A 27916-nucleotide genomic window follows, 5' to 3' on the forward strand; every position below is an offset into this window, starting at 1 on the left:
ACGACTTCATACTAAAATCAATAATTTGACATTAAAGATTGATTTAGAATTAAGATTATTTTCTTCTCTCAATACAGAACTGCAGCCCCTATTGTCTTATTATTCTGTTTCCGTGTGATCTGACGTGCTCTATTACAACTATGTTGCAGGCTACTGCGATCTGTATCGTTTTTTACTAGATTAATGACGTTTGATGCCTAGAGAGGGATGAAAGAGTGGACTAAATGAATTGAATCCGTTTTATTGAAGTTACTTATTTGTGCATTTCCTGACTGTAGCGCATACGTGCGACCAAACATTGCTCGGACGCTTCTTTTGCAGCAGTAGCATGCAGACAAGATGCAATGTTTGTCTAGGCTCATTTGTAGTCCTGAAAGGCAGCAGTCCAAGAACCTCTGGTCATTCTCTTGCAGTGACTCAGTATGGTACAAGAAAACACGCAGCTGTTGAATGTGGAAAGACCTCACAACATTGTATGTTTGAGCCGGATGTTCAGGAGACACCTCTGAAAGCCCAAACACTAACAGAAGCTGATGAATCTCTAAAACTCTGTCAGACCCACCAGTGAGTCCATTTTTATAAAGTCATGTTCACACGCATAGAAATGTATTGTTAATCCTCCTCATGATCCCGGGAGAAATCAGAAGAGTTTAAGAACAGTGCCTTAGACTAAATATGAAAAAACATTGTGTGTGTTGGCTGTTTTTTGAGACTTGCATTTTTAAAAACCTAAAATGTGTCACTTGCATGTAACCCTTTAGTATTAACTGCAACTTTTCTTTAGCATCTGGAGACCAGCTCCACATCTAAGGCCGGTGCTGTGGTCAGAGGAAGAGTACTGTATGTCCCCCGTGAGTAATGCAATCAATACTGTAAAACACGCAGGGCCCAGAGTTGACACTGTTGGATGCTGGGAAGTGTGTACATGTGGTTTTTTCTGTACCACCGATGATGACGACAAATTGATGATTCAGCATTCTTTAATAGGAAGACTGGAAAGAATGGGACGCAGAAACTCAGTAGAGCGCCCCACATCTGTTACTGTGGTGTTTTTTCAAAAGTATGTCTGCAAGAGCTGAAAAAAAAGTCATGAATGAAATTTGAGGGAGAAGGGAAAACTGTTTCACAGGGCCATAAAACTAAGCTTGAAATGATTTTCTTGGATTGTTAAACTTTGGTTTGGAGTGACATGGAACAGCTTATCATTGAAGTGAAAGAAGACTGGAAAGATTGTATGGCTTGTATCTTAATATGAGCTACCCCAAAAATCTGCAATATATATGTTTTCTCTTATGTTCTCCCATCTGAACTCCTACAATGATAAGTTTTATCATTGTTCTGCCACTGTATCTGAGGCGAGACCACAAAACAGCTTCATGAGCTAAAAAATGTACGTGATCTGGGGAGGGCAGTGGCAAGAACAACTATGATACCAAATATGGTGAAGCACTGGATGCACTGGTTATCTGACTAACCTGCAATCTTATTCCTGCTCAGAAGGTTCTGGGCTCGAGATGTGGAGCAATCTCTGCTTCCGTCTTGGTTGCTCATCTTCATCGTCGGAAAAAGTCCGGTCCACAGGAATGCCATGGCACACCAGATTACGACCTGCATACAGTTTATACGGAGGTGAACGTGGAGGAAACCAACTCTGATATGGTGGGTCTTTTTACATCATTACTTTGCAGTTGCTACTTTTAGCGCATAATTAATTAATGATGTCACTAATACACCTGCATACACGTTAATGTCTTGTCTTGTTCCACATTTTTGGGATTGTTTAGGTGGTTTCAGAACCAAACCGATTCTCCATCAGTGTCATTCGTGGCACATTTGTGGCAGTGTCAGGGTCTATTTGCTCAGATAACCTTTGCTAACCCTGGACAACGCCACACCTGAAGTCCTGTGACCTTTATCAGGAATAGAGATCTGGCATTCCACACAAGCCCGGTCACACTCGCATACAATTGTTTATATCCGGACAGATTATACAAACACACCTGTTTGCCCTTTAACACTGCTGCTAGCCTATTCGAATTCAAAGATCGACAGATTAAGCAGTTATGTTAGATAAAAAGAAAGACTTAGAGGACTTGATTAGCTGCCTGATTGGGTGATAAAAACTTTTAACGCGGATGGTTAGATTAATGCTGCCGATATTCGCAGCAAAATAAATGAAGAGCAAGTCGATTCAGCCCGTCTGACTGTTAAAAAGGCAATGTCTTTCATTTTTATGTATTTCAATCTTTCGTACCTGAGACCGTCTCAGATACCCTCTGGTCCTTTAAGTCACACTGCCTCCTTCATTTTCCTTCTTCCACCTCTGTCTCTTTTATCTTCAGTCACCTTTTTGTGAGTGATATGCTTCCTATGTTGTCACAATCAGATGGTAAACCTGGAGGGAACAGGTCAAAGAGAGAGTTTCTTCTTTTGTCTCTTATTCCGCTCTGTCATTACTCTCTCTTATCAGACCTTAGCAATATCAAAACACACCCTGAGGCACAAGGGTTAACCGGGGGCAAGCACGTCAAAGGGGAATTGCGCAGCTCAAGAGTAGGTAGTTTTCTAATTGCAAATAAAATATAAATTTACTTTTGTGCACGGAGTTTCTGATCTGGGTCAATCTTCGCAATAGCCAAAAGGGTGGGGACTCCAATAACAAATGTCAGTGTGGTCTCAAATTCACTGCATGTGTTTACTGAATGTGTAAACTCAAAAGATAGCTGTTGCTCATAACGTATGTTTCACGTCCTCCAATCATTGTGAAAGTGGCTATAATTTAATTTGTTTCTGGGATTACCAGACTAAGACTGCACAATATAAACAAGAAAGAGTAATAATACATTAAGCATCCATTAACATATTCCAACAGCCCCTGACATGAATTCATGGCTCATTTCCACTGCTGTGCTTATGGCCAACAGAGAAACACCCAGAGACTGATTTGTTGGACAGCTGAATCAGTGTAAATACCACCACAATTTTGGAAAATACACCCTTGATGTTAAAAAGCTCTGAAAAACGAGAGAATAGGGAGACCAGTTGATCAAGGCACAAAGAAAAGAGAAAACACAAGAAAGCATTGTAAAACCCTTCTGGATTGTAAAACAACAAAGTGTTTAAGCCAAGACCCAAACTGCGCAATCTACAAACTCCAAGATCCATCTTCACCGACGCCAGGATGGGAGCGTGACGGGGAGGGTCTGTGTACGTGTGTGTGAGTGAGAGAAAGTGTAGAAAATGAGAGCCAGACAGCAGAACCTGCTGAAGCCACTGCATCATCAGTGTGTTTTGCAACTGTGTTATCCTCTCGGGGGGGGGGGGGGGGGGCTCGAGTTTGGCTGTGAACACAAACACGGCCATTTAGAGAGAGCGATCAGTGGGCTATCCCAGCAGGTTGCTGTGCTGTACTACAGGGGGGTATGACTCAGCAGATGTGACATCACGCCTGCTCTGCATGACGCAGGAAGGGAAAGACCACCTCACGGCAGGGTTAGGGTGTTGAAGCAATCAGAGCAGACTTAACTGGGTGGGTTCATGACTCACTGATGAGTGTTTCCAAGAAGCCCGCTACCCGAGGGTAGACTCTCTGCTTGTGTGTGCTTTTAAGTTCACATTAAAACTCCATAATCAATTACATTCAAAGGTTAGGTTTATTGGACAGTAAAACCAGTTCAAAAAAAGCTAAAACTCAAGAGTTTCACTTGAGAGACTGCATCAACACTGAGTCATGTCGTGACCTATGACATCACAATAAGTACCGGGAATGGGTGAAGACTTGCCATGTTCAATACTTGCACGCCCTGCTCCACCAAGACATGGTGTATGTGTAAGTAAGTGGAATTTGGAGCACAGCGTGTTGAAGGCATGTCATTGTAACAGTAAATCTTTATAAAAGGCAGAGGGAAGCCTCTTAAGACTTAATTAATTACTTTCTGAAACTGTCACATCTTAATGTGTTCATTTAGTTTACTTGGTCCCTTTTTTCTACCCTCTCTAACTGATGCATATGTTTGCTGGTAGCTTTGTGTTTATGCTTAATATGCAGCACTAGAATCATGACCCTGTCACATTACCCATCAAACTCACACACATTTGCGCATTAACTCACAAACACACAGCTAACTGCCAGTTCTCATTGTTATGGACTGCCTTTGTTAGGTTCTGCCTTACCCCTTGAGAAAAACCGGTTGTTATTTCATTCTGAGTAATTAAAAGGGAAGGAGATGTTTCTGGTTATTATCATTGATGTTGTTCTTGCAAAATATTCTCATGCAGGCAGAGATGAAAACACATTTTTTATATTATTCATTTGTAATAACAAATTATTCATTTTGAGTTGGCAGAGACTGGTTTATTTTATGGGTTTCGGAGCAGTGCACCCTCCCAACACACACACACACACACACACACACACCTGTGATGAGGATAGTTGGCTCCAGAGATGGATGGATGCTCTGGACTGTCTCCTCTCTTCTGCCCTGACTGTCATCTTCACCACGAGTTGTGTCATTGTCACTAAGGGAGTGACACAAGTTAGAAAGAAGAAAAGAAAAAAATCAATGTGAGAGCGAGAGTGTGGAAAAACAAAGATGAAAAACTGAGTTAACAAAAATGAATATGCTTCAGAAAAATACAGCTTCTCATCTTACCATGCTGGCAAAACCTTTGGGTAATGATCTTTCAATATTTTCATATTATTGAGCACAAGGGACGATGGCAGAGCCAGACACATGAGCAACAATTATGAGTAAAATCTTCCATTCGTACACTGTAGCCGGCAGTAATGGAAGGTATAATATGGGCTTGTAAAAAAAACAGTAGCCACCGCCGCCTGTGTTCTACAATAGCCGAGGGTGTGGCAAACACATACGCAGATCTGACACCACTGTGCTGACCTGCTTTGAAACAAAACCTGCAAGAATGCTACTAAAGCAATGACCCGAATGTGCTGATGTACACTCAATACAAAAAATGCGGTGCTACACAGTAAATTATCCATATTGACTACTTGCCAAGCAATAGAGTGCAATATCTAACAAGTAGTCTAGCATGTGCTTACAAGAAAACAAGACTAGATACAAAGATTTGGCAACTGACAAAAAAAACAAATAATAATTTTTAAATTGATTGATTAATTTATGTCAGTTTTAAAAACATATCATCTCAGGCTCTAGGAATGGGATCGGATGTGATGGGTATTTTCACAGTTTTCTGAAATTTAATGGACCAAACAATGAGATTAGGCAGATTAGTTGATAGTGACAGTCATCCTTAGTTGCAGTCTTCTACCACTCTCACTCTGACTCAGCAACATGTTGCTTCAGGAAAATAGTTGTTTGAGATGCCTCGTAAATCAAAAATCACATAGGCTGAAATGCAAAAGATAATTGCAAAAGACAAATCAGTGTCTATGCTAACAGAATTAGAGACAGCCATGCAAAAGTCAGTCGGCTGACCTTCGTCGCCCATCCTGCTGGTCACTGGTCTGTTGGAGCTGGCGGACAGCATCCTGCAGGCCTCTGATCTTGGCCTTCTTCTCGTTCAGCACCATGACAAAACGTGAGTACAGCTCCCTCTCCAACATCTCCTTATCCTGAACCTGCTGCTCCAGCCTGGTGAGAAAAACACACAGACACCAATGTATGTGCAAAAACAAGCAAATGGACTCCCACTTGTATGTATGTGCATTTATGTGTGGACACACGTGTACAAATGCATACACAGACAGACAAATACATGTTTTAAAAGCTGAGGACTCCTGTTTGTTTGCATTCTGAGTAATTTCCTAAGAAGAATGTTGTTGATGCTTCCACCCTGTGCAGACACAAGTCACACGCATCCTCCGTCTCTGGCAAACCTCCATTTATTGGCCGAGGAGTGAACAAGCAGATAAACAATTACATAGAAAACACTATTTGAAAAGAAGCCAAGCACCAAGGATGTGTAAAATGACAGACGCACAAGTGAATCATTTGAAGTTAGTTCCCAGAAATCACAAGGCCAGTTTGCAATACTGGGTGGAGCCCTCAATACCCTCAAATGGCCGACCGGTTATGATGTCATACTGGGTGATGCTGTGAACACAAACAGCTGGCAACGTGACTTAAAAAGCAAAGAGAGCTTGCATGCAAACAAGACAAACAACAAACAAATAACAGCGCTAAAAATCTTAGGAAAATAATTAGATTCTGTCAGGGTATTTTCCGTTTGGACTTGACATTTGCTCTCCTTCACATATTCCGTCATAAACACACGTTTTAATCCAACAGCAAAAACACGGGGCTTCTTTCCTCCTCATCCTTACTCTCTGAGTGTTCTCTGCTGCTCCCGTTTCAATGTGCGGTTCTCCCCCAGCAGCTGGCAGTTTTCTGACTCCAGATCTGTGCTGCGCTTTAGGGATTGGCTAATCATCTCCCGGTTCAGGCCCACAGGGTCTGGAGCTGGCTGGAGCTCCACAGAACCTAAGTGCACCTGAAGAAAGGAGGGAAAGGGAAGGAGGAAAATGAGAGAGAGAGCAGGATCTAATGAGACTAAACCATGATGGTACAAATACAGTTTTCTCTGCTGGTTGGTTGGTTTTATAATTAATGAACTACCATGATGCACCACAGCATACCACAGGGATCCTTCCATCCAGTGGTAATCAGACTACAACTCCACTACCGCATGCCGAGAGGTGACATGGTGTGCTGTGGTGGATCCAGCCTCCATTTTAGCTCTATTCTGTTCTGTTTGTTTAGACTCTATATAGGCTCTCTCTGTTTGTCTATATTTTTATACCTGCACTCTTTATATTTGTGCTTTTTCCTGCACTACAGCTTCCCTCGGGAAGTTCTATCTTATCTTGTCTCAACAGTTGGGAAGCTCAGCAATGTGGGAGGACCATATTACTCAACCGTTCTTCCTCTGCATTGACAGGTGACAGTTAAGGTCATTCATGACACATGGCAAGCATAACCTCTGGGTCTCTACCTTTGAGCACGCCAGACTGGGAAGAGACAAGAGGACAGATTTAAGACTACATCTCCTAGCTGCCTCAGGAGTACCTGGGGATCTTCTAGAGTAGCTGGAGGAACTTATCTGGTCGAAGCACATGTGGCACCACAATCCTGACAATGAGTGAGAGTCAAGAAAAGATTAATGGCTTTAAGGCAACGATCTGATCACATCTGACATCTACAGAGCTTCCAAAAAACCTGCTTACAGCGAAAAATGAGTGAGATTTTGCAGCATAAGGTCTGCAATATACAGGTGCAGCAAACCCTTACATCACATTTTCTGTGAAGTAAGAGACTTTTTAAGATGACGAGGTGTTGTCCTCTGTCTGGGAGAAATACAGCATGAATTTCTTGGTCAGCAGTAAACTACGCAAGTGAGCACACACTTTCCTCTCTGTTGCTTCTTGTCGGAGACTCTTTGGAATAACAGGCAGGCCTCAGATGAAATTCCTCATTTGGTCTGCATTTTGGCAGTAAATCACAGAGCACTGCTCAGGCATTGCAGCGGACAGCAGACCAATGCAGAAATTTTCAAACATTTAGCTGACGTGTTAAATTTTCTAAATTTCACCGAAGCCCTTCAAATTTAAATGGGCAGAATAGGACTAAATCTACATCAAAGAGCTATAATTAAATACAGAATGCCTGGAGGCACAGAAATAACGCTGGACCTGGAGGGAGTGTCAGCTCATCAAAGCTGCCGCACCAAAGGTATCCTTAAATAGCTAAACAATCTTTGTTTGCTTGTTACCTCGGAGATTCTCCCATGCACACGCGTGTGCGCACACACGCACACACGCTCACACAGAAGTACCGCTGGTGATGCACTGGGAAACCAGAAGGTGATGAGGTGCTAAATCTTCACTGGGCTGAGTCAAGGTCACAGACCCACTGTAATAAAGCCGCCATCTTCAAAAGCTCTCATAAAATACTTGTCATTTTTGTCCTGGGCTGATGCTGTCCCGGCAGGCCACACAGCTGTTTTCCCCTCCACTGGTGAAACTGAACATGTTGCAGTGAGTGGACATTCGCTTCATATCGCTCCCACAGCTTCACTACCTTAGTTTGTTTCAATCAGTCCTTTGCTTTTCAGTTGTCTCTTTCTCTCACTTTTTGTTTTCTGTCTCTGTCTCCTCTATGACATCCCCCAACACACATTTTCTTCAGTATTTTGTGCATAAAAGTCTTTACAAAATTAACTATATTACTGTTTTGACATCAGAATTATTTTAGCCATGTTAATCCTAATAACTAATAGCTCTGGCGATCCCCTGACCTTTGACGAGGATGGCAGAGCTGCAAATGATGTCCAGAGTGATCATAACAAGGAAATCAGTGATTTACCAAAAGTCAGCTTAATAGGATCAGGCTACAGAGGAGACCACCCAGGGATCTAAGGACGGTGAGGCTCCCAAGAACTCATAAAAGTCTAGAGCAACATCAGGATGTCGCTGTGATCCAGTGCAGCCTCCTCTCGGGGATTTAGAACGAGTTTGTGTGACACAGAGCTTCATAAGTCATTGACAACTTGACAGAGCCTCGTTGTAATTCGGTGTTTGTGCAAGATGGTCCACCAGTAACAGGAAACGGTGAGACCAGCGTAGGCAGACGCCCAAGAATGGCCACTTCAAAGATACACCAAGTTGCACACTACAGTAGGCTACCCATTACTATCCATGTGCACACATGCAGAGCTGCACACGAGGTGTGACAGTTGTGAAAGCTTTGATGTTAACCCCAAACCTCCGTCCCATCTCCTCCTCAACCCCTTTCTACCTGTGCCTGAATCTCCGCTGTACTTCCAGAGGAAAGTCATTTGGCAATAAATCAGCCAAGTGATAAAGGATAATGTAAAGGCTTTGGACTCTGACATGCTGAGTTCACTAATATTTCTACTCTTTAAAGAATGTTGTAATGTCCTACATTTACTGTACAGGTCTCACTCCATTAAAATGACTCATGCTTTGTCAAACTTTAGCATCAAAGTTTTACCAAACGGCACCATAAATCTTCCGCACCAGCATGTTAACATGACATTACCAGCTTAAGACACCAGATACAGAGATCTAAACTGCTAGAAGCACAACCCTTATTTACTGGAATTACCTTTGGAAATGACGCTCAGCTGCTGTTTATTTATTCTGCTCTTTCTTTTAAATACCAAAGGTTGTGTTTCACTGCCTTTACTTTCAGGGTTTCTAGGAAGACCCATTGCAGTAAACATGTGAATTCCAGGTCACTAAAAGTTTACCGTGCATCATGGAAAGAGGAAGGATGCAATAAACAGGATATAAATCTGATAATGTAGGTACGCAGCATGCTCATTTTTACAATTTAGTGAAAGATAGTAATACATGTTTTTTTTAAAGGTCTAAGTTTCTCGTTGAAAGACGAATAATGCTAAAAGCTCTCTTTATTTTCTTGAGCTTCTGCTTCTCCCCTGAGATTCAGAGATAAAGTTAAAGGTCAGCCTGCACATTTATGCCAGCTTCTGCCAAGGTGTGGGAGGTCAGACTGCCTGTCTGTGATCCACGACCCACTGCTGCATTTTTCTACTGTGTTACTCAAAAAAACAAATTGGGGGAAAAAAGTACTGTGTATACAACATCATCAAAAGAGAGAAAAAACTAGATTTAGCAAAACATGTGAATGTAAAATCTTGGTTTTGGGATAAGTTTGTCCGACATGGTCCAATGTGTGTGTGTGGTCTAGCTGTTTGTTTGTGTGTGTGCCTCCAGACTGCTAGCCGGACCATAAGGTCGAGCCCGTGGAGAAGGGAGGGCGTAGGTGTGGAGGACAAAGCCAAAAGAACACAGTCTCAGTGAAAATGATACCATAACACACTGTGGGCACACAGGACACAAAGCCCTCCTTATCACACATTCCAACACATTGCTGGAGAAGAGAACCCACTACTTATTCCCATGGATCAGAGGACAATAGCCCTCATTAATCAATAACTTGTGATCAATAATATTACAGTAAATTGGCACAATTGAAATGTAAAGATTAAAGACCTCTGACATATCCATCTATATCATTTGGTGACAAAAATGTTTATCATGATCTCATTTTATATGAGGGCAAAAATCTAGTGACCATGTCACCTTTTTTCCATTTTAAAAATCATTATCATGTACAAGGGGACAGGGAAGTGAGTGAGTGAGCACTGTGCACATGATGACAAAGAGACAGTGTTCAAGGGTGGGCAAGGGTTCTCAGTGTGGGAAGTGTGGGCACTGAGCAGAGATCAGTTTGTCTCATCAGCTCCCTCGTCCGCCGTGCAGAGGCGTGAGCCCAGATAAAGAGCAGGAAGTGAGGGGCGGCATGTTATCGCTCCCCGACAACATGAATGTTCTCATAAAGACGAGGCATGCGAGGGCACAGTACCAGCTTGAGAGCAGATAGTGGAGGAAAATAGTCAAAATAATTCAGCACCGAGAATACTGGGTTCAGAGGTATTTGTAAACTATTGTGAGGTGGAAGTTGCTGGTGGTGACAGCAGGACAGATGCGTCGGTGGATCAGACTTCTTCAATGCAGTCGGGACATAAATCTGGCTTCCAGTTGCACCACAATTTCCCAGACACTAAAAGCAAAACAAAAATTTGAACTACAAGTACTGTAAAAGCCAAACATTTTGTAACCAATTTGTCCTTATTTTTGCTTTTGATGTTTGAATGATTGCAGATTTTATTTCATTTTGTTTCTAAAACCGCAGTAAAAGCATTTTGGTCCATGGGACTGAAAATTAAACAATGGGTTTATTGGGCAATTCTGTTTGGGCCCATCAACAAATGGCCAGTGTTAACACATTAACCAATGCTTTAAAGAGATCACTTGCCACACATAGGCAGATGGTGCTCTTTGGTATAAGCAAATAGAGGACACAGTGAAAAATCACATAAGGGAGCCCCTATATTGCTATATTTCCACTGTAGCACTGATAAGATAAGTCAATTAATCAATTCACCAAACTATTTTGAGAACATTTGCTGGTTTCAGCTTCCTAAATGTCCAGATTTGGTGCTTTTCTCTGTTTTTTCTTCGGGTTTCGGTCAGACAAAATAATTTAAAGATATAACCTTGGGCTCCAGGAAATTGTGATTTTTTTAAACTACTTTTACACTGGGAAACCTTGATGCCTCAGGCATCATCTCTTATCCTATCTTATCCTATCTTATCTCCAGTTTGTAGTCTTCTTTATTTCTCTCCAGCCAACACTACAGTACTACAGCGAATCTCACAGTAAACTAGACATCCACATTTAAAAACACTTGAGATGTTTGTTATTTGGTATATGGCTCAATGATGTGATGTGATGGCGTGACAGCTGCTAAATATGAAAATAGAAGAAAAAAGACAAAAAACAGAACCTCTGCAAATGTTATCTCAAACTAGAAAAATCTGCATACATGAAGAAAGGGAAGTGGAAAACAAGCTAAATGGATAACCACATAAATGCTAGTAGTGGCTGGGAAACCAAATAGCTCACCTATTCATGCATTATTATCATTACTGGGTTTAAGGTTTTTGCTTTTTGTCCATTATATCAGTTCCTTCCTAACTTTATAGACTGTATTTCACTAATAGTTCCAAACAGCCCACACACACAAAAAAAAAAGATCATACACACAGTGTACAAATATTGGTATTTGTAAATAATGATGACAAACGCTGGCTGTAATTGTGCAAACACGTTCACAAGTAGAGTACACATAATTTCACACTTCAGAATTTGCCATAATTCAATCAGAATGAGAAAACATGAACTACTCCAGTGAAAAGTGTGGCTGGCGTCACACTGTGCAGCTGGAGCCCTCAGAGACCTATAAAACAACTATAAAACACGGAACAATCAGTGTCACATTCATCCACACAGACTCATCCAGAATCCTGTGGCTTCAATTACCACAACTGTTGAGCATTAGAGTCCCAGGCTCCCTGGATGGAGGCTGGTCTGAAGTAACAGACGAGCTTCTCAGTGCCACTCAAAGACAGAATGACATTTAATGAACTGACAGGAAGTCTCTGGATAACTGATTAAACATGTGAGTGACCATCATGCAGCACTCCACATGTCACAGTCCTCCATTATGTATTTTTTTTTTAAATGCAACAAAGGCAAGAAGTGATTCATGCAAAATAAAGTAAGCCACATTAAAGGCTAAAGTACCACAGTGCAATTGTGTAATCAATGTATGTGGGTAAGTTACAATTAGGCCAACATAAAAACACTAAACTAAAAACATATATAGTTTAAGTTGCTTCTGTCATAATTGGGAGCCAAATTAAGGCAGTCTTAAATATGCACAGAGGACCTATTAAAGCCTCTTCAATCTGCAGGGATCTGGAGGGAAAGTGTCTGCATAAGCAAGTGTCGGCACTGGAATATTTATTTTCTCCACCAATGACAGATTGGTACTTAAACAGACATTAAGGAGGAGATAATGTCTCACTCAACCATGTAAAACACCTGCTTAGTAGTAGTTTTAACAACAAACACCCAAATTACATTCATCATTACAACGTCTGGGGTCATATTCATAAAATATTAATGTCAGGTTAAGTTCACCACCTGTTTTGTCTCTAACCTCCTTTCTTCCATTCCCAAAGGAAACTCGCCTCATTTTTGGTCATTCCTGCACCCTGAAATTATCTGGCTGGGAAAATATGTCCCACTTTTTAACCTTTGACGTGTTCAAAAAAATGCAAACCAGGGAGAGAAAAAGGGGAAAAGAAGCAGGTGTTAGACAAGAGTGGTAGTTTGCACTTAATGCAAATAGTCCCCCAGGATTCTTAGATTTGTGTCTGCCACACACATACTGCACACAGCGATCACAATGTGAGCATGGATTACTTTTTTGAAAAGCACACTTGGGGTTGGACAGATTTGGGCCGGTGTCGATCACTTTGTGTGGTCTAGCTGCTCCTTTTGGCAACAACTTTTCATCAAAAAAAAAAAAAAAAAATGAGAGTAAGAAAGTAGAGAGTTATGTCAGTGGAATTCTTTAATGTGGGAATATAAAAGTCAAATGATGGCTGCTGATTATTTGCTTGTCACTCACTGGTGATCACATGCAGTCAGAATAAGTTTCAGTGAGTAAATGTAGTAAAATCTATTAATCAATTATTCAAATCCCAGTAGAATTCCCACAACATCCCTGGCAGTGACACTAGTCAATCATTTTATTGTGCATTAACAGTTACATTGAGCTACATTTTGGGAAATCTTGTGTACCTTCTGGGTCTGAAAAAGACAGCATCCACAAAAATTTTTAAAAAATGACTACATGAGACAAAGTCGCATACTGTACAAGAAAACATTTTGTCGAGTATGGCATCGGAAGGCTGACAGCCTCCTAAAACCAACAGTATGTCTGCACATGTCCGGACAAGGGCGCGTGCAGACACAGGTCACACTTGTATACACAGCCCTCACTCATAGAGACAAAGAAAGCCAGGGGGAGTTGGAGACAGAAAAGAAAAAGGCTTTAATCAACTGTTGTTTAACATTGTTAGATGGGGACGACCCTGTCCATAAATCAGGGTTTTACGGTGTCTACAGTGTTCCTAACCCCCTGGCCTTCTCCCTCTGGTCTCCTCTACCTGCACAGCAGTCCCAGGACCCCGAGTGACCTGCTCCCTGGAGGCAACAGCATCCTCCTACAGTTTGGAAGAATACCACCAAAAATCCACTGAAAGCGCCATGACCTGCACTCCATCAAATCTGTCACTCTCCGTGAACTATGTAAGAATCGCCTTAGCACACTATGTAATAAATGTCTTTGAACGTTCTCAGCTTTTGTCGGCTACTGCAGCTCAAGTTCAAAACTAGATGTACTTTTACGTGGGGAAGTGATTGTTTGTTTATATTCACGTGAGCTAGCGTGCCTCCTCACAATTTAGCAAACTTTCACTCACCAAACCTTTTTTCTCCAAATGTTTAGCTGAGCTGTGGCCATTAGACAGCTATACCTTATACTGTTGCTATTGGATGACTGGTAACAAACTAAACGATTCCTATCTGTGGCTCTTTTCATAGTGGCCTGAAGGCAGCCAGGCCTTTCTAATTCTGCTATCATGTAGGGGAACTATAAACCTTATCTTTTTAACAGCCCCCAGTAAAAAATGAGACTTCCTTTCTATTTTGTTGCATGTCGTTAGATGCAATTATCCTGAGGGAACAGCGACATAAGGGAAGTGCATGATGTTGTGGAGTCCAGGGGTGGACTACTGACAGATCTACAGAATTAAGAATGATAACTTTCCAAAATTGATCTTTAACAAGAGATTCTGCAACGTTTCCAACTGCCCACTTCAGTTAATGAGTTTGCTATGCCTCTCTTAGATGCTTCATTACTATATGTGTGTATGACGTGTCCCTGAAATGATTCAAAGCACCGAAAACCTGTTTCAGCAAATATCATCCAACTACAGGGCTGCAGTGCCAGCAGTTTCAGCGCTGCTGTCCCATTCCTACCTTGTGCCATATGTCGACAAGAGAGGTACAGTAAGCAGTTCTGGTGAGACAATTAAATATAATCCAGAAAGGCCGGCTTTAAGCATAAATTCGTAAGTTAGATGGTTTCTCTACACGCAGACAGCACATTGCAGTGACATTCATTGCAATATGTATCTTTTAATACTTGAATGTATTTGCTTTGACGACATACTGGATGACATTGTATTGCAGTAAAAGTCGAGCCAGGTGCAACTTTTGTATCCATGCAAATTTTCGCCAGAGAGCTCTGCATTGGCATTACTGATGTGCCAATGCAGCTGTCCTATTGAGATACACGAAGGGGGTGATTTTTTTGTATGCAGTGCTGTCTGAATACAGACTTAAACCTGCTGCTTGTGTGTTCAGTTTATTATATTCACTTCAAAACCATAAAATATAGAGGTTCTGTTAGCAGGGTGTCAGCAAACTAAATTTAAGGCTTTTCAAGCCTTTTTCATTCTTAATTTAGATTTAATTCCAATTTTACAATAGAAATAACCATCAAATGTGAAAATATAGGCGTATTTACTCTTCTGCCCAAATAAAATTTATTGGTGATAAAAAATAATAATGACATCAAATGACTGCAACTGTGTAACAGCCAGAGTCTGAAATGAGGTGATAACAAGGTGGAAGAGCCCTAGAAGAGTATTAGAGCCCTATATTGTTATTGAGGTTCTGTTTTTTATAGTTTAAACTTGGCTTTTAAATAAAGAGGTAAATGCAATCCTGTCTTCTTTAGCCTACAAACAGTCTGTTGTTAGAATGTGTTTTGGTCTGATAATCGCCACTTTTTAAAGCTCCTCTTTTGTCCCAATATTTGTGAAGTTACCGGCAATATGTCCTACACACACTTATTTAGCCTTCCACAGGATTCCGCAGGATTGTGCAATGCAAATGGTCACATGGTCTGTATTTGTACACCGCCTTTTTAGTCATTTTGACTACTCGAAGCGCTTTTTACATTACATCCTTATTCATCCTTTCACACATCATTCAAACAGGAGGAATCGAAGGTGGAGGAGACTATTCTTTCAAGCACATTCACGCGCTGAAGCTACGCTTGAGGAGCAAGTTGGGGTTCATCATCTGTCCATTGATGGACGACCCACTCTACCTCTGGGCCACAGCTGCCCAAAGGCAGTTGAAGCCAGTTCCAGCTGACAGTGCAACAACATGAACTGGACTCGCTCTGAAATACTAAAAAATAACAGATGGAGAAAGTAGAGAGTCTGCAGGCTAGCTAACTAGCTATGGCATAGCTCCTCCATGCCATCCAGGCAGACCCTACAGTGGTCACGAGGGGACAAAATTTGAGAATATGAACAGCAAAAACATAAACTCTGTGAGCGGAAGGCACACGTTACATGTTGAATGTAGCCGAACCATGACAGGATAACAGAGGCATTTGAACTATAGTCTGAACTGACTTCATCAAAGATTAAATCTTCAGTTATTTTGTTCTTGGGGTGAATTTTAGACCACGCGCACAGCATTCAATAAATAAACATTTAAGACCTTCCCTATCAGAATTTAATACTATTCAACGCTTTTTAAGGTCTTTTATTAGTTAATGTGACTTTAAGACTTTTTAAGGACCTGTAGCCACTCTGCTGTTAGCTAGACTGATAACAGTCAACACTATTAAAATCTATGGTAATGATAAAAATCTACCCAAAGCTTTTGCTCACCGAGATGTCATTACAGATCTTCTGATATGAGAGATGACAGTGATCTGGAGTGAGGTGGAAAGAATACGTCGCCTTGTCACCTCCTCTCTTTCCTCCTCCTCGCCCTCCTTCGCCTCCTGTTAGTGCTTGAAGAAGATCCTCAACATATCTTTCCCTTGTGACTCCAATATCATTGGCCTCACTCGTCACCTCATCTTCTGAAACTGGACACAAAAAAGGCATTTTTCTCATTTTTGTGTCATTTTAAAGTCGTACAGTTGGGATAAACCGGACAGAGGGTAAAGAGGTGATGGCAGACAGCAGAGCAAAACTATAAACATTAATTATGTAGTAATGCGTGGATGCACGTGAAAGCAGATTTAAAAGGAAGCATGCAGAGGAACCGAGGGGAATGTCATCAGCTGTTGCACAGCTGCTCACGCGGGGCTGAGGGTCCCAATTAGCACATCAAACACAGAAACCCTGACGACCCAGAAGCCGGCACATAGCTGTCACAGCCCCATCTCTGCCTGTCAACTCTGCAAATGGACAGCAATAGAAAACTAGGGAGCAGTTATGTTCCAGGTGTCCTTCCAGAGAAAATGCACTGATGTGCATATGTAACCGCACACACACAGACACACTGAACACAGACATGCACATACAAAGACAAGCCTTGTCGAGTTTAATCTACTTTATACACCTGTAAGCTGCAGCACAGGAGTGAATAGGGACGATGAAACAAGGTCACTGCTGTCCCTCTATTTAAAGGACCAACAGTTACAACATAATGAGATGGGGTTCAGCCAGGTGCCCACACAGTTTGGACAGTGTGATGAATGGTGGAGCTGGTGACAACCCTGTCTGGTCAATGGCCGAAAATTGCAGGTTCAATCACAACACGCATGGCTTGAGGCTGTTGTGTTGTTAATAATTCAAACGGTCCTTGCTACCAAATGTGTTTTTGTACCGTTTGCTTGAATGAAAGCTTTACCTTCTCCGATCCATGCTGAGTTGCCATCAGTGAGAGCTAATGTGAACCCAGCACCCAGGTCTGCGGTCCAGTCCACGCGCAGGAAGTAGGGTGTGGCTGGATCAGTAGTTACAGTGATCTGTCGGACTGTACCACTCATGACCTGCAGAAAACCAAAGGTTGGAATTAAGAAACCCCATTATGATTCATTTTTTCAGCAACAAGCCCATCGCATTATGTTCAGGATTTTTTGTAGGCTCGCTCTTAGCATTAAGTCCCAGGACCTCCTTTGAAGACACCCCTCAATGAATCTAGTTCTATGTTGTAAGGTTGTGTCTCATTGTTTTACAGCACAGATTTAATAAATGTCCTTGTGTGTGTGTTCAGGGGGGGTCTCTCTGAGTCAGGGGAACCATGCAGAGTTTGGCAGGTTTTTGTGTGGGAGTGTGGACTTCCTGACCACCAGCAAGCTAATTAAAGACAAACAGAAGAACATTATGAAAAAGGTCCGAAGATCTACAGCAAATACATTTCTTAAAGTGAGTGTGAATACTGCAGACTCATACAAGCAAACTACATCTCATGAGTAGTATGGAAACATCTGGTTGCATAACAAACTACTGTGTAAGCAACAATGATGCAAATTGAATGTTTTTAGAATCTGATTAAATAATGTTAAATTACTAAAAACGCACAAGGAAGATTTCAATATGATGATATGATTACCTGCCATATCACATATAAGATGATAATCGAATATACCAGATAAATTCGAAACACTCTAGATAAATAATGACCCTTAATTCCACAGCTGCATGGACCATTTCTCACCTCAGACATATTTGGTAAATAGTTTGGAGGACATATGCCATACTGGAACATACTGTCAATCATCTATTGCCATGGCCTAACACATCTAAAGCTAATTCATCCATGGCCATGCCAGACCACAGTGACCAATGCAAAATCTGTGGGATCCATGCTCTTAGAGTTACCTGATACTGTGACACTAAATCATTGTTTTTCAATGCGTGCAGTGAGCAAGCATGTTTGGTAATGTCACCTTGCCCTCAGACGAATGTCATGTCTAACTGACTCACTGCACTTAAAGTTAAGTCTCATGCCAGAAGCAGCCTATGTTAAACAGATCAGTTACAAAAGATGCTGATTTAAGGATTACAATATGATTCATGAGATTGATCCTGAAATGCTCTGGTGGTTTACTGGCGACACAGAATTTTTTCTTCTAAAGGCTTGAGAAACTTTTACTTGATTACGGATGTCCAGGCCAGAACATGTGATTATTGCTTCCACGTGAGGTGAGAGGTGAGTTGGATATCTTCCCTGCTTAAATACAGGGCAAAGTGTGTTGGAGATGGAGGGAAAAGGACAGCTAAATTGGCAGTTAGCCAAGCTGGACATGTTCGAAAAAATGAAAATGAGCACTTTCGGACACTGTGCTATAAGTTAGGACGTGACAGCGCATTTTTTTTTTTTGCATCCCCCTGCCGTATACGCCAACAGAGCAGGTGGTCAAGGTTATTCAACATGAGACACAGACCCTCTCCACACACGCGCACACACCAGTGCATGGCCATATGCACACGCACAAAGAACCTTGCAACAAATTAAAGTTGACCCTTTGTGCTTCAAGAAGGGGTGTGGCTGGGCGAAGGGGCTGAACACGATGAGGGAGCTGAAGGGTTCAACTTTAACCTCATAAAGTGAGCCCAGCTACTCATTAGTTACTGTAACATCTGTTGTGCAGGGACGATGACCCTGTGGTAATGACAGAAAGACACTCCAATTAAATAAACAGTGCTGTCTGTCAGGAATGGAGAGCTGCGCTTAACCTTCAAAGACAATCTCAAAGTCTTCCTGTTCAGTTGCTTGATCGGCAAAGACAGTCACTGGGATGTTTAAATCATCAACCAAAGCTTCCCTACAGCTGACACACAGCTTTTATCCTCTTTTCTTACTCCCTCTGTAGTTTTTTGCTCGACCTTTTCATTGTCATTTCTTCAGCATTGCCGCATTTGAAAAGTGCAAGACATAATAGTGTGCAGGAAGTACGAGGCAAATGAGTCACAGAGGCAGTCTCTAATTATGCATCTTGAGTCTAAAATGAGGAGCTCATACAGAGTAGAAAAAGCCAAGGCAGTTAACTGTCTCTTTAATGGGCCCTGACAATTAGGTCAGTCCTCTCACTGTCCTTTCACTGGACTTTCCCCTCAGACTTCCTCCAATACAATGGTTTCGAGATGAAAAGGTGAACTCTTTGGCTGGGCCACTGTTACCATGATCAACCAGGTATTTAAGCAGCGCTGCCCTTAACAGCATCAGGCTATGCCGTTGCCTTTTAATCAATATTCTTTCCAGGTATTGGTGATGTTAAGACACTTGATAAACAAAAAGCAAATAAAGGATGTACTTAAATACATCAAAGCCTTAAGGCTAAAACGTGTCAAAAAATCTGTCTGAACTGTACTATAATAACGTCAAGAGGAAGAATTAGTGAATTGTGTCCATAACTTGAGTGATGGATGCCCCAACATAAAGACCAGGTATGAAAAACCACTGTAATTTAACCATGGACACCTTTTGTACTGATACAGTCATATGAAAAAATTTGGGCACCCCTGACAATTTCCATTATTTTCATTTCTAAATCATGAGGTGTTTGGATCAGCTATTTCATTTTGATTTATCAAATAACTGATGGACACAGTAATATTTCAGTAGGGAAATGAGTTTTATTGGATTAACAGAAAATGTGCAATATGCATCAAAACAAAATTAGACAGGTGCATAAATTTGGGCACCCCAACAGAAAAATCACATCAATATTTGGTAGAGTCTCCTTTTGCCAAAATAACAGCCTCTAGACGGTTCCTATAGCCCCTAATCAGTGTCTGGATTCTGGATGAAGGTATTTTCGACCATTCCTCCTTACAAAACATCTCCAGTTCAGTTTGGTTTGATGGTTGCCGAGCGTGGACAGCCCGCTTCAAATCATCCCACAGATTTTCAATAATGTTCAGGTCTGGGGACTGGGATGGCCGTTCCAGAACATTGTACTTGTTCCTCTGCATGAATTCCTGAGTAGATTTTGAGCAGTGTTTTGGGTCGTTGTCTTGTTGAAATATCCAGCCCCGGTGTAACTTCAACTTTGTGACTGATTCTTGAACATTATTCTCAAGAATCTGCTGATATTGAGTGGAATCCATGCGACCCTCAACTTTAACAAGATTCCCAGTACCAGCACTGGCCACACAACCCCACAGCATGATGGAACCTCCACCAAATTTTACTGTGCGTAGCAAGTGTTTTTCTTAGAATGCTGTCTTCTTTTGCCGCCATGCATAACGCCCCTTGTTATGATCAAATAACTCAATCTTTGTTTCATCAGTCCACAGCACCTTATTCCAAAATGAAGCTGGCTTGTCCAAATGTGCTTTTGCATACCTCAAGCGACTCTGTTTGTGGCGTGTGCGCAGAAAAGGCTTCTTCCGCATCACTCTCCCATACAGCTTCTCCTTGTGCAAAGTGCGCTGAATTGTTGAACGATGCACAGTGACACCATCTGCAGCAAGATGACGTTGTAGGTCTTTGGAGGTGGTCTGTGGGTTGTCTTTGACCGTTCTCACCATGCTTCGCCTTTGCCTCTCTGATATTTTTCTTGGCCTGCCACTTCTGCCCTTAACAACAACTGTGCCTGTGGTCTTCCATTTCCTCACTATGTTCCTCACAGTGGAAACTGACAGCTGAAATCTCTGAGATAGCTTTTTGTAGCCTTCCCCTAAACCGTAACATTGAACAATCTTTGTTTTCAGGTCATTTGAGAGTTGTTTTGAGGCCCCCATGTTGTCACTCTCAGAGGAGATTCAAAGAGAAGAACAACTTGCAATTGGCCACCTTAAATACCTTTTTCTCATAATTGGATGCACCTGTCCATGAAGTTCAAGTCTTAATGAGCTCACCAAACCAATTTTGTGTTCCAATTTATCAGTGCTAAGTAGTTACAGGTATTCAAATCAGCAAAATGACAAGGGTGCCCAAATTTTTGCACAGCCTATTTTTCACATCTGATACAATTTCATACAACTTAATATTGCTACACTAAAAATCTTTGTCTGGAAAATACCCCATTACTTAGCTTTTATTACAAAATGAATGGCATGCCACTGTGATCGTTTTCTGTGCAGACAGAGTAAATTATTATGCAGCCTCAGAGGGGTGCCTAAACTTTTTCATACGACTGTATTCCTGCTGTGTACAAAGGACATGGTGATGTAGTGGTACTGTGACAGGGTCACGCTCCCTCTGTTTCACACCTATATTTAACATCACTGGCAATGTCTCCTCTTGGTAGATTATGTGGTCAAAACATCATAGTTGCATTTGTCTCTCAAATCCTCAGAGTAAACATGCTGCCTTGACATAAACTGGAAAAATTATTATAACTCTAATAAGTAATATGCAAGATACTGGAACAAACAGGAGTGAGACGCAGCCACACAGTGATCATACCAACTTACCAAAGCCAGTCATTTTAAACAAACATACAGTACATTGCTATCCTGAAAGTCCTCCCGACCTCAGCTCTTTCGTATAATGTTGTATACAACGTCTTGATAACCCTGGATTCAGCACACTGGAACAAGCTGTAGTTGTGAAAACCTTAATCATGCTCAGTCACAAAAATTAAGGCAATTCTCAGTGTGGACTGTGGTTCTTGTAAGAGCATAGAGACCTTGACACAACACAACCTGTGACAGCACAACAGTGGAGGTGTAATTAGCCTATTAGACTTTAAGAAGGCATGCGTTGTTTGAAGGCCAAAAGTGCTATTGTCGCTGCAGTGCTTCCATCATCAGTGTCCCTACAATCAAAACTGAAAACAAACATTCACCATTGCTTGAACAAAGCTCTACTATTGGCGTCGAACTACGAATGATATGCAAATGAATTTGACGTGAAGTTTTCTCTCACACAAATAGAAAAAGATGACGCGGATCAACCCTTGATTTGACTGCTCTAATCAGGTATGCATGTACTGCACTGTAGCCTGAACTGTAAACTATAAAACTTAATCACATTAAGAGGAACGTGAGCTTGTTTAAAGCTTACACCAGACTCTCCTTTTTCGAAGACTTAGTCTCTTTTTACACTTCATCCGCTCTCTTGTATTTAAGTATGTAAGACATGATTTATGTGTGGTTTACACTCTGACAGATTTCTTCTCACATGAGGACCTCTCTAGGAGTGTCTGGGAAAGAGGGCTCGAGGGGGATTTATAATACATGGGTTAAATGCAATCAAGATGCTGTTGTGGCTGGTTGGAGGGAGGTGACTTCATTGTGAAAACTCTTAAAGAAAAGCGGACCACAAATATTTCAGTCTGACCCAGACAGAATCAGATCTATTATTCTATCAACCTATGAGTGACAGTCAAATCAAGAACTGTTTTTATCATTTTTTAATTGTCTACATGTCAAAAAAAAAAAAGACAAATGTCCATTCCTAGTTATAAGTGATCTCCACTCTGATCAACCCTTAAGATCAATGTGTTCAACTACTATTTTTGTAAAATAGACAAATTCAAGTAAATGCTAATCATCACACATCTATACAGCTACTCACTAGCTAAGTCTCTGAGCACTTTATTTGCTTTATGACACATGTGTTCACTTCCCACTCTTTACCTCGTGTTTCTCTTGTTATTCACAGGCTACTTACACTAAAATAATATTAGAATAACTTCTAGCTTTGGCTCGGTGCTGTGTAACTAGCTTAATACCTTCACCGGTGCACTATGGTGGAGCATGGTAACAGATGATATCCACTAACAGGAAGGCGGAGAGTCTTTCACTTGCAGCAGTGGTTTTCTCAAACAGTCAGAGTTAATTCACTCTCATTTTGGAGTGGATAAAACACTTATTGTACTAATTCCCTCGACATACTTACAGTATTGTATGGGCTGAGTGCTGCTGTGTCCAGGCGGAGCTCTCTGTTGACACTTCTTGACAGAAGTTTCAACCTTCAACTCTTGCGCTCTCAGCCAATCAGCAACGGACGTTTTTGCGGCGCGGTGCGTCATCACGTTACCTCTTCGGTTACGTTATGTAAATTCCAGCAGGAAGTGTGATGTGGCTTTGACTCACAACAAAAAATGGTAAGCTTGTTTTTAAGCTTGTTTAAGTGCTTTTTTTCTTTTAGAGCGTATTCTAAACGTTATCTACAACACGTATTCTACGTTTGATATGTGTCGGTAATACATTGAGACAACATCTAAAGCTAGCATTTCGGTGTGAAGCAGGGCGTATAGTAAATGCCGAGCCACCTAGCTAGCAACTGCTAGCCAACATAAGCTTAAACTTTAGCCAATCTGGCTAACACATAATGTTGCTCTTCTTAAATAACATTATATTACAGATTCGTACAGTCACGTAAGTTGCAGCGGTGTATCAGCGGGAGTCGTATGTTACCAAAAGCTTAACGTAGCGCTAATTGATCGGTACGATTGGTGCGAGCATCGCAATGTTTTGAGTTGTGTGCCACGTAGCTGCACCATGGGTCATGGTGTGTGGCTCAGCTACATGTTGGGGATTTGCATCATGCGGTTGTGGTTTATAAACCTGCAATTACGGGAATACGTGAAACAAAGGCATATGTGAGATAGTCAGGAACTTAATAATCCCCTGTAGACCCCATTTAACGGAAGTCTGAAAGACAAACAGACAAGTTATTAGAGGTTTTGTTTTCATCTTGGACGAAACACAAACATGCACAGCAGGGGAAGATGGGGAAATGATTGCATGTACAAAACTAATAAAAACTACATTTCAAATTCAAAGCGGTCCTGGTGTAATAATTCTGTACAATACAATCAAATGACAAAATCATGGTAATATGATAGTACTGATTTGCTGTGGCAGGGGTGCCAGTAGTGCAAAATATAGTATAATATTGTCAATTAATCCTTAAAGACAAGTCTATCACCATGTTAGTGATATATGATATTTTAAAAACAAATTCTACTTAAGGGCATGCATGAGATCATCCCAGAGTGATACTTCATGATACTTTCAATTAATGCAAATATTCCTGTGAGTACAAACCGCTCCAGAAGAGGTTTTGCATCAAAATCATTGCAAATTATACATCAGTGAGCACCTGTGCCTTTGGCTGTGAGGTGTGCAGTATTGTCGGCCAGCAACGCTACACTCCAGGGTAGATTTATGGTTTGATAATCTATGATTTTATGATCATCCTCATTTAGAGTTGCTTAGCATGTCAAGAGCATTAGCGGACACAGACAGGTGGCGAAAAGCTGGACGGTTATGTTTTAATACACAAAATACAAATAGTAAATTACAAATATGCAATGGAGTCTGATGTGTTTTGAATTATAGTGAGTGTGCTGAATATATCACTCTGTTTCATCTTGCAGTCGGCCATTTTCAACTTCCAGTCACTGCTAACAGTGATTCTCCTCCTGATCTGTACCTGTGCCTACATCAGAGCAATGGCTCCCAGCCTGCTAGACAAGAACAAGACCGGGTATGATCACATACTGTTCGAGATACTTAACAGTGAAGCTGTCATTCACGTTTCTCCAGTGAATACTTGTTCGCTCGAGTAACTGTCTTTGTTTGAATGGGACATAATGTCATTTTAAACTGCTCACACGTCGTTGTGTGAGCAGTGAGTGTTACTACACTGATCATCAGTAGCATGCCGTGTTACTTCCATCAACGCTTCAACAGTGAACCAACAAGCAGCACTTTCAACAATTTTTCGAAAAGCTTGTCCATTCTTCATTTCTTTATCTCATTATTAGTATTTGCACATGCGATGTCAGTGTTTTCCCTTAGAATTTTTTCCAGCAGCAGTGCTGATGTCCAGGAGCATGTGACGTCGCCCGTATTCACCTGTGTTGGAATCTGTTACAATTATCAAAATGAACCCAGAATCATTACAGATAGGATTATTTATGTTTGCCTGTTGTGTCTTAAATTACTTAATTTACAGCTTTTGACATTTATTTGTAATATGTAAGAAACAACATATTTATTCACTCCCTTCTGTATAATTACCAAGCATTTGCACATTAACATTCAAAAGAAACGTATTCTCATTAGCTGAAAAGATGTCTAGTTTGCGCCTCTACTTTGCTTTAATAACCTCAGCTGCTCAATGATCATCCTTTCTTTTTATAACCAACCAGTTTTTCAGATTCATCAGAAATTGAAATATAATCCAACTGTCTAGATGTATGTGAAACAAGTCATAAATTTAGCTTCCTTTTCTTCTGCTCTGTTCGACATTCGCCATCATTGTTCTGCCACTTGCCCTCTCACACTCGCTCAACAACGCACTACTTAAAGAATGAGGACGTACAATTTTTTTTTTGCCAAATGAGCAAGATCACAGTTTGACAGTACTGATTTGGCATGATGCAGTTTAATGTTACCATTTCCTCTACAAAAGGAAGGGAAAGTTCTGGCATCCTTAGAAGCAGTCAGAATGAAAGGATTTGGAACAAAGCACTAAGTCTAAGCTCCAGGGTGGAATAAGGACACTGAAAAAGATCACATCAAATCATTTCATGTGGTTGTTTCATGTAAGCGCAATACATTCTGCTCCATCCATTAAAGTCCCGTCACTATCAAGTTTTCTCATATGATTTGATTGTCCGCAGTTGATTCTAAGTACTTCACATGTGTATTTCAATCTGTTAGGACAGTTGATTTTCCTTCTGCGGAAGAAAATCTTGTATTTGCCAACAAGAAATGCTCTGTGATAAAGCTGATTGTGCTCTACGTAATGATGGAGTGTATGTATATAACTCCTACACTTTTAAATGATCCATCCCCATGTAACTCACTGTACCTTCTAAGGATACTTGCTTGTTTTTTCAACTAATAAAAAGCTCCTCATTGAGGCGAGTTAAGTAGCAGAAGGCCCAAATTTTCATCATTACAAGAACATTATTATTCTTGGATGCACAGACTCCATGATTCACTTCTAATAAGTCTGGCACAGCCCAGGAACAGCCACACACACACACATAGACACCAGCATTTGAGCAGGGAGGGACATCCTCTTCAGACAAACACATGAGACATGAGTGTGGCAGATGGGATGATTTAATAGTTTTCCCTCTCAGTTGATTCGTTGACTGAGGCATGAGCCATTATTTGTATTGATTCGGTGCCACATATTATGCCTGTGATTCTTGTGTGGTAAGGAATAGCCCAGAAGTCTGAGGCGAATACCGTCTCCAGGCATATTCAAAGAATTTATGTTTTGCATAGAAAAACATGTACATTGTGAATTACATTTTTTTCCCAAATTGACAAAAAGTGTAACTTAAAATCAGAGCTATTCTAAGCTAGTAAAGGAAAATCTCCCAATGGTATGCTGACACCATCTGGTCAGTCAGAAAGTTGAAGAAACACACACACACTCTCTCTCACCCAGGTCGACAGGCATCAGATCAGTGAAGGCCTGGAATGCCACATTTGCCTCAGCTGTCACTAGCTGAGATAGTGAGACTTTCCGGCTGTCCCCATCTCTTCCACTGTGCGCACTCCTTACATGGAAATGGGCATGCGATGGCTGCCTGGGTTTTGTAGAAAGGTGATCACATTCATCTCATGTAATCATGACATATCAACACAGCATCCAGCCTCTTTTTGTAGTTTTCAGCTTCATTTCTGCCTTTTGGTTTTTTTTTGCAGTTAAAGGACAATGAACTTTTACAAACCAGCAAAATAAAGAAAGACTTGGATAATTCCCGCTTGTAATTTTTTTCCCGATTGTTTTATCTTTTAGGGTTCTAGGAATTTTCTGGAAGTGTGCCAGAATAGGTAAGCGTGATTTTTGTGTCACATTAAGTCTCATAACATCAATGAAGTGTTGCTAAACGATGTAATCCTTATTATTTCTTTTCTCCAGGTGAACGGAAGAGTCCCTGGGTGGCTTGCTGCTGCATCATCATGGCTTTTAGTATACTGTTTCTACAGTAGCAGTCTAAAGAAGACCACAAATGGAAACATCGTGGAAGCAAACGGACAACAAGGCACAGACAGTATGATCCTAGAAGCACAGGACCTCCAATGGGTGTCACTCAGATAATGTAAAAACAGAGACCCGTCACCACTCACCGTAGCCACGGAGGGAGAAAATGTGTCTCTGTAGGGGGGAGGGGTGAGCTGATAGCCCCAGAGTGTGTCAAGATCCCTCCACGGACCTCCAGGTCTGTAACTGTGTTTGCTCATGTGGAATGTTTACTCTGGATATACGAGTGTGTGGAGGGGCCAATGCTTTCTGATATTTGCTATTTAAGAATTCTCATTCTGCCGTCACCTGTGGGATCAAATGAAAACACCGTTTGTCTGAGCATTTCAAAACTGATTTTTCTTTCCCCCTTTTGAGTTTGTCACGGTTAGATCAGCCTGTTTGAAATTCGCCACCAAAAGGACCCTCGCATTGTCGACCCAGTTGTAACGAGGTGCGACTCGTTATAATCACCTCAGCACCCTCTTTGTAACCTGTGCCCTGTTTGTTGTATCTAGAAATGGTGATCATAGTCCACAGAAAACAAAATGATAGCATAGCTCTACAAGTGTCCAATTGTCCTGCGTATTTGCCTCAGTGAGCGACTGATGTTTTTAAAGTCAGTCAGTTTGCCGCTATTTATTAAAGAAGCTTTTTGAACATCTGGTTTGAGAAGGTCGATTTTTGTCATTTAAACTCAACCG

At 41.2% G+C, this 27916-nt stretch overlaps 2 protein-coding genes across 2 annotated transcripts; one reads left to right on the forward strand and one right to left on the reverse strand.

Annotated features, from left to right (window-relative positions):
• Positions 1–1483: 1483 nt before the first annotated feature.
• LOC139203950 (DNA repair protein XRCC4-like) lies at positions 1484–23160 on the reverse strand. Its single transcript, XM_070833870.1, has 7 exons — positions 23115–23160; positions 17169–17310; positions 16196–16398; positions 6308–6474; positions 5460–5615; positions 4418–4518; positions 1484–1608 (listed from the first exon to the last, which is right to left on the reverse strand). The coding sequence occupies exons 2-7, from the start codon at positions 17305–17307 to the stop codon at positions 1484–1486; spliced, it is 891 nt and encodes a 296-aa protein (XP_070689971.1). The 5' UTR covers positions 17308–17310; positions 23115–23160.
• Positions 23161–23255: 95 nt separating this feature from the next.
• Positions 23256–27872, forward strand: tmem167a (transmembrane protein 167A). Its single transcript, XM_070834536.1, has 4 exons — positions 23256–23322; positions 24601–24710; positions 26988–27022; positions 27111–27872. The coding sequence occupies exons 1-4, from the start codon at positions 23320–23322 to the stop codon at positions 27179–27181; spliced, it is 219 nt and encodes a 72-aa protein (XP_070690637.1). The 5' UTR covers positions 23256–23319; the 3' UTR covers positions 27182–27872.
• The last annotated feature ends 44 nt before the right edge of the window (positions 27873–27916 follow it).

This window comes from Pempheris klunzingeri, chromosome 7 (genome assembly GCF_042242105.1).
Source record: "Pempheris klunzingeri isolate RE-2024b chromosome 7, fPemKlu1.hap1, whole genome shotgun sequence".
Taxonomy (NCBI): Eukaryota; Metazoa; Chordata; class Actinopteri; order Acropomatiformes; family Pempheridae; genus Pempheris; species Pempheris klunzingeri.

Bases quoted from the DNA above. Each gene is read 5' to 3' on its own strand.
- LOC139203950 (XM_070833870.1), bottom strand. From the start codon at position 17,307: ATGAGTGGTACAGTCCGACAGATCACTGTAACTACTGATCCAGCCACA. The intron at 4,519-5,459 runs GTCAGCCGACTG...TCACTCCCTTAG, and splicing joins CAGCAGGATGGGCGACGAAG to TGACAATGACACAACTCGTG. The intron at 1,609-4,417 runs GTGTGTGTGTGT...AACTGTATGCAG, and splicing joins GCCAACTATCCTCATCACAG to GTCGTAATCTGGTGTGCCAT.
- tmem167a (XM_070834536.1), top strand. The intron at 24,711-26,987 runs GTATGATCACAT...TTTATCTTTTAG, and splicing joins CTAGACAAGAACAAGACCGG to GGTTCTAGGAATTTTCTGGA. The intron at 27,023-27,110 runs GTAAGCGTGATT...TCTTTTCTCCAG, and splicing joins CTGGAAGTGTGCCAGAATAG to GTGAACGGAAGAGTCCCTGG.